The sequence below is a fragment of the Carettochelys insculpta genome, chromosome 10 (assembly GCF_033958435.1).
Source record: "Carettochelys insculpta isolate YL-2023 chromosome 10, ASM3395843v1, whole genome shotgun sequence".
In the NCBI taxonomy this organism is placed as follows: Eukaryota; Metazoa; Chordata; order Testudines; family Carettochelyidae; genus Carettochelys; species Carettochelys insculpta.
Genome location: NC_134146.1, coordinates 5,694,479 through 5,709,551, shown reverse-complemented (window position 1 = coordinate 5,709,551; position 15,073 = coordinate 5,694,479). Strand labels below are relative to the sequence as shown.

At 40.7% G+C, this 15,073-nt stretch overlaps 1 protein-coding gene across 1 annotated transcript in view; it reads left to right on the top strand.

Moving 5' to 3' along the window:
* STAG1 (STAG1 cohesin complex component) overlaps positions 1-15,073 on the top strand; it is a 331,084-nt gene that overhangs the window by 53,596 nt on the left and 262,415 nt on the right. The window contains exon 3 of the mRNA XM_075003885.1: positions 8,307-8,447. Within this exon, the coding sequence (XP_074859986.1) occupies positions 8,419-8,447 (29 nt within the window). The 5' untranslated portion in view covers positions 8,307-8,418. The remainder of the gene's footprint in view (positions 1-8,306; positions 8,448-15,073) is intronic.

Genomic DNA, 15,073 nt, shown 5'->3' with positions numbered 1-15,073 from the left:
TATATGTGTTCACGAAACACTACACTTTAAATCTGACAGCTAGCGCTGATACACAGTTTGCTAACACTATAGCTATACCTCAATCTTTGTGTTATTAGAACTCTGAATCTCTTTTCCTGCCTTAGGGTACTGCTTTCTAAATCTGCCCCACAAGTGGGAATATTTAGTGGGTACTCAAATAAATGAATCTTCTTGTAACTGGAGTTCATCAGGATGGACTCTGCATATTCACACTTCCTGGTCACATTCCCCCTCATCTTGGAGTTCTGATAAACACTTTGAGGCAGTATTGGAAGGAACTAAAGAGTTGGAAGTAACCCATGCCCTCTTTTGTTGCTATTGACCCACATACAGCCAACTACATATCTCTCACTTACCCACCAAGAACACTCCTTTCCAAATCAAATTTTAAAAAATCCACATCCTGTTGGCCATTCTTCCTTTGGATCAGTAAACTGACAACAAAGGACAGTGTTGCTAACCTCATTTTGCTGGAAACTAGTCCTCTTTTTTTGTGAGAATTTTTGAGATGTTCATTTAAGATTATTCTTGGTAGGAAGGAGAGTGAAGAGGTTTTCTGATAGAAATTATGCCTCAGGAGTCGTCACTTTCAGAGAGAAGCTGTGCCAATTTCTCTGCCACTATTGCTACCAGCACTTGGCAGTATTGCAGACTTGTATCCAATTCATGGAGAGCCCATTGACTTCTCTCAGGTTCTTTGTTCTCTCTAGTCGGCTGCGTCTACACGTGCACACTACTTCGAAATAGCGGCGCCAACTTCGAAATGGCGCCCGTCACGGCTACACATGTTGGGCGCTACTGCAAAGTTGAAATCGACATTAGGCGGCGAGACGTCGAAGTCGCTAACCCCATGAGGGGATGGGAATAGCGCCCTACTTCGAAGTTGAATTTCGAAGTAGGGCACGTGTAGACGATCCGCGTCCCGCAACATCAAAATAGTGGGGTCCGCCATGGCGGCCATCAGCTGAGGGGTTGAGAGACACTCTCTCTCCAGCCCCTCCGGGGCTCTATGGTCACCGTGTGCAGCAGCTCTTAGCCCAGGGCTTCTGGCTGCTGCTGCGGCAGCTGGGGATCCATGCTGCATGCACAGGGTCTGCAACCAGTTGTCGGCTCTGTGGATCTTGTGTTGTTTAGTGCAAGTGTGTCTGGGAGGGGCCCTTTAAGGGAGCCGCTTGCTGTTGAGTCCGCCCTGTGACCCTGTCTGCAGCTGTTCCTGGCACCCTTATTTCGATGTGTGCTACTTTGGCGTGTAGACGTTCCCTCGCAGCGCCTATTTTGATGTGGTGCTGCCCAACGTCGAAGTTGAACGTCGACATTGCCCACCCTGGAGGACGTGTAGACGTTATTCATCGAAATAGACTATTTCGATGTAGCGTGCACGTGTAGATGTAGCCGTCATGTGGTATCTCTGGCCATTATATGACAAGAAATGTAAACATGAGCTCTTGATAGCCCACCCATATGAAATAGTCTGCCTACTTATTGACCAAATCTTTTAACTGCTGAAGTCCCTTGGATTCACCTGTCTTTAGAGGACTTGCTTATGTCATCAGAGGAGCTCTCTCAGGGTCTGCACCACCACTGTCAGACTTTTCTTGTTCTAGTCCAGATTCTCAAGAAAAGATTTCGCAAGTTGTATAGCTAGGAATTACTCAAGTACTTGCTTCAGAAGGACTGTGTAATTTGAATAGTAGCTGCCTGATGTTGAAACTGTTCGAATGTGACAGCACATCACTGTATCCTCTTAAGTGTCCTGTTGGTGGAGTTTCCAGGATCAGGAACTTAGTTATCTTCTGTGCCACTGAGGGAACTCACACAGGCCCAATTTAGTTTCAGGCAAATGTTTTTCTCGAGAAGCTTACGGAAAAACTTGCATGAGTCACAGGCTGTTGAGAAGTTGGGCGCTCTCTCGCTATTCTTCCTTCTGGAGTTAGTTATATCAGCTCAAGGTTCACTCGTGTTACGAATAATACAGGTAATCTAAGCTCAATTAACTTTATTAATCAAAGACACAACAGCACAACACAGAAAGGTAAAAGTTGTATCATCAACCTGGGTATGAAATTCTGCAGCCTGATCAATTCCAGGCATCATGTAAAAATTCATCCCTTTGTATACTACGTTTGTTTGCAAAAAAAGATAAGTACTAAATTGCATTCTTGTGACCTTTGACCTATGGTGTTGCTTTCATGACATCTTAATTTATGTAATTAAGTCAAAGTCATATAACCTCTGTTTCATCAATTGCAGAAAACATGTTTAACACCAAGTAGTCTCTTACTTAGTTTTATGGACATCTGGAAATCTTTTCAAATGGTGGTACAAAATGTGTCATTTCATAACAGTAAGTTTTATTTGGAAAACAAAGAATTATAAAGATTTTTGAGACATTGGTTTATCCACAAAAGATCATTGGAGTCTTGTTCCTCTTGTAATGGTTCCCAATCACATGAAAAATAACAATATGCCCTTTGATGTACTTTCCTATTACGATCTAGCAGTGTAAGTTCAGAAATCTTGTATGGAACAAATGGAATTCTGTTGCTTCTTGAGCATTAAGTTCTGATGATTATTTGCAACTTACATTAGCTATTTACCATAGTGTCTGTGTTTCAAGCTCCCATTAAGGTAACAAGCAGGTATCAAGATAAAAATAGGTTGTTCAAATTATTAGATGCTTTAAGTAAAAGTGCAATCTAGTCAAATGACTACACAGATGCCAGTAGAACACATGAGAATCATTGTGTCCCCCCAAGAAGGAACAGATATTCATGGTGCAGGTGCCCATAGCTTTTCAGATAACCAGATATGTCTGATCAGCATCCTTGAATTTTCCAGACTGGTGGGGGAACTGTTATTTCAGTTGCTTCAACTTTTCCAATCTATGTTACTTGAGATTCTTGCCTTGAAACCTAAGAACTTTTCTTTCTGGGGCATAAGTATTCAGGAGTGTTCACATCTAGAAACAAATGTAGTCTTTTAAGAGATTCAGAGAATTTGTTCTTCATGATAGCCTGGAAAAGACACTGATCTTATTTTTGTCTCCCATTTTGTATTTGGACCCAATTAAGAGCTCTAGCCTTCTAGAGAGTTAAGTCTGAGCATTACAAGCTTGGTAGCTCATTCTTTCTACCTCTTGTCCCTTGTATCCCGAACACTCCTTTTTTTCCCCCCTTCAGTATCTTCACCCTGTCTAAATCTTTATTCTCCTGGAATTCTTATTTGCCGTTTTTTCCTAGATAAGGTCATTTTCATGTCTGTACCAGAACTTTCTCTTACTCAAAATTGTTTTTCACTTCACCCAAGCTATATATTTGCCATCCTCGTGCATCAATCACATTTACCAGTAGGAGAGGGGTAGCCATGTTAGTCTGTATCTTTGAGAACAACAAGAAGTCCTGTGGCACCTTATAGACTAACAGATATTTTGGAGCATAAGCATCTCATGCATCTGATGAAGTGGGTCTTTGCCCACAAAAGCTTATGCTCCAAAATCTGTTAGTCTATAAGGTACCACAGGACTTCTTGCTATTCACCAGTAGAACCACCAGTTGCAGACTTCAGGTGTGATCTGGTCATTCAAATTTTGTTTATGCAAAGTTAATCTTGATGAAAAGGCAGATGAGATTTTTTTAGAATTAAATGGGTGATCTGAGAGAGAGAGTGCATATCACTGGTTTCTGAAGGACAAATACAGTAGTTTGTCAGGTCTGCAAACTTGTATATAAAAGACACACCAGCATTTTGTGAGGGAGCCTTCAGTCAGGTACCATGGTCGTTTTCTTAGTAGAATAACATAGGCAGTGCTTTTCAGTAAATTTGCCATATAGCTTCAGTGAATTCTCCTGTAACTTTAAAATATAACTTTTGAAAGTAGTGTTCTGGTATCTCTCTTTGTTTTTATTAAAACCCTTTGTAGGGTAGGGAAAGGAGGAAGAAGAAAAACAAACAAACTTCATCCAACAAACTGCAGAGGCCCTCATATAAGGAGTGTTTATCATCTTGGTTCATTTTTAACTTTCTCTCTCATATGTGGAGATTTGTTTGTCTGCTAGACACTTCCTTAAGAACATAACATAAGAATGGCCATGCTGGGTCAGACCAAAGGTCCATCCAGCCCAGTATCCCGTCTGCCGACATTGGCCAATGCCGGGTGCCCCAGAGAAGGAGAACAGAAGACAATGATCAAGTGATTTATCTCCTGCCATCCATCTCCTGCCCTTGTCCTGAAGGCTAGGGCACCATACTTTACCCCTGGCTAATAGCCATTTATGGACCTAACCTGCAAAAATTTATCGAGCTCTTTTTTAAACCCTAATAGAATCCTGGCCTTCACAGCCTCCTCCGGCAAGGAGTTCCACCTTGTTGTAAAATTCCATCCTTGTTGTAGGATGATGGAACAGCAGGTGTCCCTTCAGGAGAATGGCAGAAATTACTTACCTATCTGTAATTCTTTCTGTTCTGATAAATTACCCAGAACATTTTCAGTTTTTGCATTAAGTTCCTGTTGGATTGGCAATATCTCAATTCTTTTCTCCTTTCTGGAGCATTTTCTTTCCTATTCAGATCTGACTTTGAATATACAGTATAAGATTATTTGTGGAAGTAACAAACATTAGAAAAGATTAACTAATCAGAATTAAATGATTTGCCTTCTTGGCTTGGGTTGGTGACTGGGACTTCAGTTTTCTGAACAGCTCTCCTTGCCATGAGCATATGAAGAAACTTTAGAGGAATATTTAAAGAAAGGGGTGGGCAAGGAACTTCTGCCTGAAAGTTGTAAGGGATAGAGGAGTTACACTGTATCACAGAGCATCAGGTACCCACTCCAGAGAGAGAAAAATTATGATCAGATAAATTTTTTACTGCTTTGTATCCGCATAAAATATATTGTTAGTAGTGTTACAGTAGTGTCCCATGACCAACTGTGATCAGGGTCCATTGTGCAGGGCATGATACAAACACAAAATTGAGAGGTGTCTGCTGCAAGCTAAATATCTAGTTAGCTCCTCCCAGGATTCTTCATTTTCAAATTCAGTTGGCTGAAAGGGAAGTGGTGTGACTGCTTGAATCTTGGTTCTCTCGATGGAGGGCTCACTCCTGCATTGTGCTGACTCTCAGAAAGGAGGACGAAGGCATATCAAAATAACAGTGTAAGTGTCAATCGTGCTGTTCATTTTCATACTTAATTCAGTAAAACTGTCCATTATTCTTTTAGTATCCTCTGTGTATTCGCACTGCTGGAGTGTGCTCCAGGCAAGACAGTGGACAGATTCTTGTAAAAGTGCCTGTTAGAGAGGAGGGCTAGGATGGGCACCTGTGTTTGTGAGACTAAAAGGATATGGTTCTCCCATAGCCCCTTAGTTCTTCTAAGCTGTACCAAAGGACAGGTGTGAACCTGTTCAGGTTCTTTGGTTCTTGATTTGTTTTCAAATCAGGTTTAGAAATATTTAACAGTTTTGTTGTTAGTCATACTTAGGATAGTTTGATAATTAACTTAATTTCTTTGTTATAATTAATAATAGGTTCCGTATTGGAACTGAAGAATTCTAAAAACTGTATTATGTCCAGTGATCTTCCTGGTTGTCTGCTCAAACTAGTGCCTTGTGTGCCCACATGAGAGCTGGTCAAGTGGCCTCATAGACATCTACTCTGGCCACTGCAGAAGTCAGAGGTCTTGTGAGAATCCGTGACTTCTGTTAAAAACTTGTGGCCAATGTAGCCCTGAAATAATTTTCTACCCCATATCCACAACAAGGTAATAAGTCATTGCGGATAAAGCAACAGCTGTGTCATTACCAGAGCATGGAGGGAGAACTTACTGCATGTCAAATATAAAAGGAGGCAAACCGGTCTGTGTGCCAGTGGTGAGATGGTATATGTGCAACAGTTGCTCTTAAGTTATCAGGTGTCATGACAAAGCAGACCAGTAGAATGGAGACCTGACACAAGTGCAGGAGAGGTCTGTAAAGGTTCCACTAATTCAGAACGTATTCAGCAATGGAAGGTTTCAAGAGAGAGCTCACCCCAGTGCAAGACAAGAAGGGCCTCGTTTCTCCTCAAGGCCAGACACAGGACCTATCAATCCATTTTGGGTTTATTCTGAATTGGGAGAAGAGATTATTATGTGCTTTCCACTGATACAGAGTGTACTTATTAGGGATGTTAATGGTTAACTGATGAACTTGTAAGCCACACCCTAAATACATGAGGCTTACTGGTTACGGTTAACCACTGGGGGCTGGAGCAGCCCTCCCCGACAGCCTGCTGCGAGCAGGGGTCTGCTCCAGCCCTTGTGGCCTGCTGTGGGTGAGGTATACTGGAGCATGGCTGTAGCAGCCCTTGTCTGCAGCAGGCTCAACCCAGAAGTACTGGGGGGCAAAGGGTGCTCTTGCTTGGCAGGAGCAGCCCTAGTTGGTGGTGGCCCAGGGCATGCTACAGGCAGGGGCTTTCCAGCCTGGCTGGAGCAGCATGTGCCCCCCTCCAGTAGCCCCCCCACATTTAATTGGTTAGCTGTTTAAACTTAACATTTAACCTGTTAACTAATTAAATGGGATTTTACATTGCTAGTACCTAGAGAGATGAAAGCGTTGATGTAACCAAGGTAATTGCAATAGCTCCTCCATGGTCGAGGTAGTAGAGCTGAGTATTTTGCCTATTACTGAAACCTTTGAAAGGCTATTTTTTTTTCAGGATTCAGAGAATTTTAGGACAGAAGGGTTAATGAGATTATCTAGTCTGATCTTCTTTATATCAAAAGCCGTTAAAATTCATCAATTTGCTACTATATTGAGCCTGGTGATTTGTGTTTTACTTAAGTATAAGTTGTGTTTTGACTAACGCGCATAATCCAGAAATAGAGGGAGCTGTGTTAGTCTATATACTATCAAAACAAAAAGCAGTCAAGTAGCCCTTTAAAACTAGCACTTTAAAGACTAGACAGACCCACTTCTGTCCCATGAAAGCTCACCTAATAAATAGTTTTGCTAGTCTTTAAAGGGCTACTTGACTGCTTTTTGTTTTGATAATCCAGAAAGTGATTATAAATCTTTTAAATTGAAGACTCCAGAAGATGAACACACCACTTCTCTAGGCTTTCCGTAATACATGCACAGCAATTTATAATTTGCTCACTTCCATTTCCCAAAGATGCTGAAAACCAACTAATCAATTCACATGTAATGTACCAACTTTATAGTGACTAAGGATGTAAAATGCTGTTTAATTGTTTAACTGCTAGGCCAACATACTGTTTAACCAATTAAAGGGTAGGTGGCTGCTGAGGGTTCCCCAGCTGACCCCATCCCAGCTGCTGTATTCAGGGGCTGCTGTGTAGGCTACCAGTTAACCATTAACATCCCTCAAAACAAAAAAGCATTCATGTAGCACTTTAAAGACTAACAAAATAAGTTATTAGCTTATGAGGTTTTGTGGGTCAAATCTACTTCTTCAGATCTGGAAATAGTGCTGGCGGCGATCCCTCATAGTTAGTTGTATCGACAAATCTTCCTAAGTTTCGTGTAGCCCATTAATTTGAAAAGTTGTATAAAAATTGCCTTTTTGATGTAATTAACTTACTAGTCTCCACACTACATGGTTCTTCCTGTGAGTGATTGTGTGTTTTTAATTTTATTTTAAATTCTGCTTTACTGTGCAAGGTGGATGAATTTATCCCTATTTTTTCAATCCTTATGGCTGAAATCCTTTTCAGTACAGCTAGATGTTCTTATGTGTGGTTCGGATTGCATATAGGGAACAATCACCTAAAACTCTTGCAGACTGAATTTTATTAGCTAATCTAATCAGGCAGCGGGAGTTCTTGGAAGGCCATGTCAATGAGAGTTTTGTCTTAAGACCTTCTTCAACTCAGGCTTTCCTTTTGAGTTGAATAGAAAGTGCGTTCGCTAGTTCCTCATTATCCTTTTATTCTTACATTTATTTTGTATTGTTTTTGTCTTCAGTTTTTATTTTCTTGGAATATTATGTATACAGAATTCTGTTAATGTAACTTCAGCATGAATATATATCTGGGAATAAAAAATGCTATATGTGTAATTTCTGAAAGAAAGGTTCAGATTAATGTGGATGGGCCCAGTTTTAATGACTGTTTGCAAGGGCATAGCCAAGTTGCTACAGGCTATTCTTTCTGAATTTTTGAAGTTTGATGTGATTGATATAGCAAGCTTAATGAAGTGTTAACAGATTTTTTTTTGTCTGTAACAGTTAATTTATTGAATGCCCATTTGAAATCATGACTTTAACAAGTTTTATCTTTTATTTTGTAGACTGGACTTTGAGATTCATGAAAATATTCACCAGAAAGTTGTCTTGTAACGTCATCACTAGAAGAAATTCTATGTAGTTCTAATTTTTCATAGAGGGTGCTGTGCTACAAAAATGATTACTTCAGATTTGCCAGTGTTACAGTGAGTAATTTAAATTTATTTTTCTTTATTGTTTGAATTATTTAGATTATTCAAAAAAGGAAGATGAGTATTACTTGGGGAAGAAGGGATGGCTCTCTGGTTAAGGCATGGGACTGAGATTAAGGTGCAAAGTTGTCTGTGCTACAGACATCTGTGTGTAGTGTTAGTCACCTAAAGTGATAGTCTGCTTTGAGTAATGACTATGTAAAACTGGCACCGTCTCGCTGAACAGATCTTTCTTGTGCACGTATGTTTCTTTTACTCTTGCACATGTAATAATTTTTTTTTCCAATTTCTTATAGCACTGCAGAGCTTTGGAAGTATGAGCTGGATTTTAGTTCTCACTTGTTCCAAGTTTATCTTTTCTTTTATAGCCAGGTCTGCATGTCTTTGCCTACAAGCTCCCTACAGTGTTGCTGGGGAATGTAAATTGATTGTGCAGATGGAATAAGCCAAATGGATCCCCGCTTAGATAAGGTGCTAGGCTCTAAAGTGGGTTGAATAGAATGTGAGTGGAGCAGATTTGAAAAGGTATGATTCTACAAGCATTCAAGTCTGGGTAAAAGTTGGGGCAGAATTTTGTTGCCTTTATTGTTTTAGTATCTTCGATAATAAAAAAACAAAGCCCATGGAGAGGGATTGGCTTGTACTGTGTGTGAGAGCATGTTAGAATGGCACCTGCTTACGTGCTGTTTGAATGCAGAAATTGGGCTTGTTGATCAATTCCTGAGGTTTGGGCTCCAGCCCAGATTGCCTGCTATTTTTCTTCTATCTTTAAGTGGCAGTAGGACAAGAGTTTCTTTCTGCAAAGCAAGTTTTTTTTTAAAGGGTACATTCATTAGTTGTTCTATTTTTCCACTATATTTTGGACATACTTGTGGTTACTCTTCAAGATCTGCTGAAACCTTGAACCTTCTTTCTTTCCTGCAGCTCAATGTACGGGAAGCACACTTGGAGGGAAAATAAACCATTACCTTTCACTTCCTATGATGGCTAGATGGGGTTTTTTGCTGCTGATGTTCCCAGGAGCTTTCTATCCAAGTGGAAAAGAGAAGCAACTGTTCAGTCTTTCTTCTCCCAGCGTTCAAACAGCCTTTCAAAGAGCAATCAAAAAAGTCCCTTCAGACTACCAGCATGAACTGTGATCTTGGAAAAACTTAAAGAAAGCACAGTGCAACAGGAACAGACAGCTGCACCTCCTGAGATTCTGGTCCTTCATAATAGGGCAGACAGGGGTTCAGGAACGAAAGCCTATTTAGTGAAAGGGAGGTAATTTCAACAGCTTTTAGGGATCATGGGTCACAATAATGTCCAGCTCTTTCTCTTTCTCTCAAGAAATGAGCCATTCACTGCATCATGTACGAGCCTCTCTGTTAGGTTTTCTACGCCAGATCTTGGCAGTGGGATAATGCAGATTTGCTGGCAATAGGACTTCATAGGCTCAATTTCGCCTAGCCCATGGGTTGTAAACCAAAATAGCAATAAGAGCTATTTTTTCTGAATTCAATAAGAACAACTCGGTAATTCAAGATCCGCAGTGCATGTGAATGAGACTTTATTAGCAAGATGATCAAAACACAGATACAGTAGCATTGCGGTTTGTGATGAATGTGGCTCGGGCTGGTGTAGTGGCTTGGGGGCTCAAGGGGTGGCTCTTCAGGTGACATGTGGTGGCTCGGGGACTTGGGCACTGCATGGCTGGCTCACGGGCAACTGCTTGTGGGCTTGGGCAGTGCACCATATGGCTCTTGGGGCTGGGTGCTCTATCATTGGCTCTGGCGAGTCATTGTCAACAGAGGGGGTAGGGTGCCTGGTTACGGAGGCAGGGGAGGGTAGGGAGCCTGGCTGGGGGAGGCGGCATGTGACATTGGGGTGTCTTGATTTTGGACACCACTGCAGTAGTATCATCCCACAATGTACTGCATATGTTGAAGGGGGAGTCATCCAACATTTGGAGGTCACATCATTTGCTATTTTGACATGAGTTCATGGTTGTGCTTTTAGTTATCCTTTATCGAAAATAATCAGGAGGGTGTTTTTGTTTTACTTTGCAGTTGTAGCATCGGGAGCCACAAGTTGCAGATCCCTGACCTAGCCATCTAACTCTTGACCTTTCATTATGGGGTCAGCAGCTGTATTTTTGTTGACATATCCTGTGTCATGAGGGTTCCTTCCAAAGAATGGTCTTTCTTTAGAGTGCAAAACACCCTCGTCTCAGAATACTCCAAGACCCAAAAGCAAGCTCTTCTACAAGTGCTCTTGCAGGGTGGACTGATTTTTAAATCAAGATGATTTTAAATTAAAAAAAAATAATTGATTTAAATTGTTTCTCACTGATACCGCCTCACATATTTCTTAATGGTGCAAATCTGATGATTAAAACATGTTAATTTACAACTCACTATAACATTATAACATCTAAGAATATATACTTGGTATAATTTTTTTTTAATTTGATATGATGCAGTAATACTCATTACTGTGTGAAGCTGTAGTTGCATCAGCAGCACAATAAGAATGGTAAGAAATGTCATACACAAACACAACACTTATATTTCATTAAATTAAGCCTTAATTGTTAGATAAATGTTGCACAATTGCAGTGCAGCAGTCTTCTGAGTTGTTGGCAGATGGCTGTCCTTAAACTATTTTTGTTTAATTTTCAAATTTTATTGATTCTAACAGACAGTTCCTCAGAACACGAAATGTACCATGTCATTGAAAGTTCCACAATTAGCTCTCATCTTCCCTGCTCCCACTGTGATTTTGATTCATAGACTGAAACAGAAATAAGTTTTTTTTTCTGATTTTTCAAATGCCAGTTAATTTCTTAGCTTTGTGCAAATAATACCAAACGATGAACATATTCTCTTTGTGCCTGGAGAGGAAGCTACTGCTGTGAAAAGTTGGCTTAGTAATTGAGGGAGAGTAGGCCAATTCTTAATAAATCTTTCAAAACAATCAACTGTAGAATTCCATTGAACATTTGAGTTAGAATTAGTTTGGATCCTTCTGATCACTTCTGAGAAGCTGAAGCAAAATGGTTTTTAGGGAACTATTTTGATTTCAACATTTTCTTTTATTGCTGGAGAAGACGTACTTGAGTCTTTGGCTAAAAGGTGCATTAAATAGGCATTGTAGCCATATGTTGTGCAGGTGCATCCTGACGTTTCTTCTTCTAAGGATCTTCTCGTCTTTGCCATGTTTGCACCATCGTTCGTGACAAAATAGCACACGTGACAGTTGAGGTTTTTGTTCATAGTTTTATTATAGCTCTCACTGTCACTTTGAAATATTCTGAGGGTGGGTGTTGCTAGATGTATCGATTGTTTCTGAAAGATATGCAACCCCATTTTCTTTTACCACATAGGCACTTATTACTGGATAATTGTGTACATTGTTCCACCCATCAAGGCTTAAACTGGCAAAGTTCCTCTCAGTATTTCATAGAATCCTAGAACTGGAAGGGACCTCAGCAGATCATAGAGTCCTGCCCCCTGCCTTTCTAAAACAGCATCAACCCTCTCTAAATCATCCCAGCCAGTACTTTGTCAAGATGGGACTTAAAACCCTCTAGGGATGGAGATTCCACCACCACTCTATGTAACGCATTCCACTGCTTCACCACCCTCCTAGTGAAATTTCTGGCATGCTTTTCAAGTTTCTTTTCATACATGGTGTCTAGCAACCTTCCACCAGTGTCTGCTCTGCCAAGTGGAATGTAGCCTGGTCATAAGGACTCAACCATGTCAATCAAAATGTTTGTTAATTATGTGAAAAAGGAGAATTTGTGGCATAAATTAATCAAGCAGATCTTTTCAGCTATGGTGCCTTGTTGATATTTGCTGATACTTATTGCAAACTGATCCATGGTGGTGGTTTACTGGATGAATGAAATCTTTTGCTTGCGACTGATATTTTGTCTCAGATTGTTAAGCGGCATCTTTTCTGTACAATTCACAAGAGGACACTGGATAAAAGTCAATTATTTAAAAAAAATCAAAACAGATAATTTAAAAATTTAGATAGGATTTTATTTTTCTGAATCATCAATTAAATATTACATTTCCCATTCAAACATAAGTTACAATTGACTCATCAGAAACATATGCTACATGTATACTTAGTCTCATGGTGAATTAATAGCTTGTATCTGTTTAGCCTATCTACTAGGCTTCTTGAAAGTTCTGGGCTTTCAATTTCTATTTTTTATAAGACTAAAAAGTAACATGAGCTGAGAAAAACTTAAGCTGGTCAAGAAAGTTTTTTTTTTTTCCTGTGCTTATGGGGTGGTGGACCTTGGCCAAGATGGCAGAGGAGTTAAGCCATTGTCTTAAACCCAGAGACAATATATAGAAAAGGATTGAGTCACATAGGAATGAACAGTGGTATGGAGTGGAAAGAAAAAGGGAAGACACTATTCAGCAAACACACAGTTTCTTATATTCTCCCACAGTTTTGCTTCAGAAAAACTGTCAATGGCTCCTGAGTATGAGAGAGAGAGACCCTGTTTGGGAATATTTTGAATAAATTAATTCTGTGGCTAAAAAAGGAAATGTGTTAAGTGTAAGTAGTGCAAGAAGACAATGCAGGGCCTAGTTGCAAGAATGAAACAGAATAAGGAAAACTGGTTTATTGGCAGAAAATGATATGGATGAAGATGTGGGTATGGCTGAGTGGATGACCTGATTAAGTAACATAAGTAATTCATGTTGCAATGCATCATTCTTCGATTCTCTTTATGCCTTTTGGTATAAGCATGATTTGACAAGTAAATTCTCGAGCTATTTCCTGTACTGAATGTTGGTAGGAAAAAAGTTTTAACTTAGCTATCCTTTCAGCTTGTTTATTGGGTATCTAGGTTTAGAAGCTATCACTCAAGTATACAGTACAAAAATCTGCAGTAAGAAAAATTGAGTTGTCAGCTACCACTGCATGTCATGTATTATGTAAAATAATACAAGAAAATGCCACTTATTTTGTAACATCATGGTCAGAGATCAGATCATAAAGGTGATGCCATATATATTTTCTTACTTTACTTCTGCATAACTCTGCTCTTCCAAGGGATCTCCATTCTATACCTTCCCCCCCACCCAAAAAAAAAACAACAGATGACAGTGAGTTCAGTGGAGCTTACTGCAAAAGTAGGTGCACTTTAAGCACAATAACTTAGTTTTTTTTGGTAACTTGATCTAAACCATTGATTTTTTTGGAGTGACGTAAATACTGTAGGTAGTCCGTTTGTGGCCGGTGATGATGTCTTGAGCTTGCACAGGCTCATCGGTTGTGGACTTGCATGTGGCTGAGGAGACCAAGCTTTGAACAGCATGGGCGTTTGCAGTGGGGGCAAGGGAGTTGTCCTGTCTCTGTTGGTATGTCTGCTGCTGTTGCTTTCTTCCTCTCACGAGCATCAAGGAGGCTTACGCGTCACTGCTCTTCAAAGTTGTCATACACGTGTCGTACGAGAGCACGCCAGCCTGTTCGGTCTTTGGCATGCTGCTCTAGCTGATCTGGTTTTAAACCAGCGTGAGCAATGTTGGCCTTCATGCAATCTTTAAATCTCTTGCGAGGCCTACCTTGATTCCTTTTGCCCTGGAAAAGTTCACCATAGGGGAGTTGCTTAGGGACTCTTAACTCTTCCATTCATATGACGTGCCCTGTCCAGTGAAGCTGGGTTTTCAGAATCATGGCTTTGATGCTCGTGGTTCCTGCTCTGTCCAGGACTTCCAGGTTCATAACTAAGACCTGCCATCAAATGCGCAGTATTGACCTCAGGCTGCGTGTGTGGAAGCACTCCAGCAGTTTTATATGTTTTCTGAATAAGGTACAGGTTTTACAGCCGTATAGGAGACTGGTCAGGACTACAGCCTTGTACACTTTCAGTTTAGTGGACTGTCGGATATTGTGCTGATTCAACACCTGCGCTCTCAGAAGTCCTAGTGCCCAGCTGGACTGGCAGATTCTGGCATTGATTTCTTTGTCAAGGGAGCCATCATTGGCTATCACGCTGCCAAAGTACTTGAACTCCACTACTGTTTTTAACTCTGTTCCTTCAGTAAAGATTGAAGCGAGGAGAACAACAGATCCTGGAGCAGGTTGAAACAGTACCTTGGTCTTTCATAGGCTGATGGTCAAACCCAAGAGGTGAGTGGCGTCAGCAGACTTGTTGACGATGAGCTGGAGATCAGATTCCTTGCGTGCCATAAGCGCACAGTCGTCAGCAAAAAGGGCTTCAAGGATGAGCCTCTCAAGAGTCTCCGGTTTTAGCATTCAGATGATGAAGGTCGAAAAGTGACCCATCAAGTCTGTTTCATGTAGACTCCATGGTCCAGGTCCCTAACTGTGTGGCTGAGGACGCACATGAAAAAGAGGTTGAATAACACTGGGGCCAGCACGCACCCTTGCTTCACACCATTGGATATGTCAAATGGATCTGAGGACTCACCATTTGAAACAACAAAGCCAGTCGTGTCATTGTTTAACAGGTGTATGAGGTTGATGAATCTTCATGGGCAGCCAAGATTTGACAGGATATTCCACAGGGCTTCTCTCTTGATGGCATCAAACGCCTTGGTCAGGTCTATAAAGACAGTGTACAGATCCAAGTTCTGCTCTATGCGCTT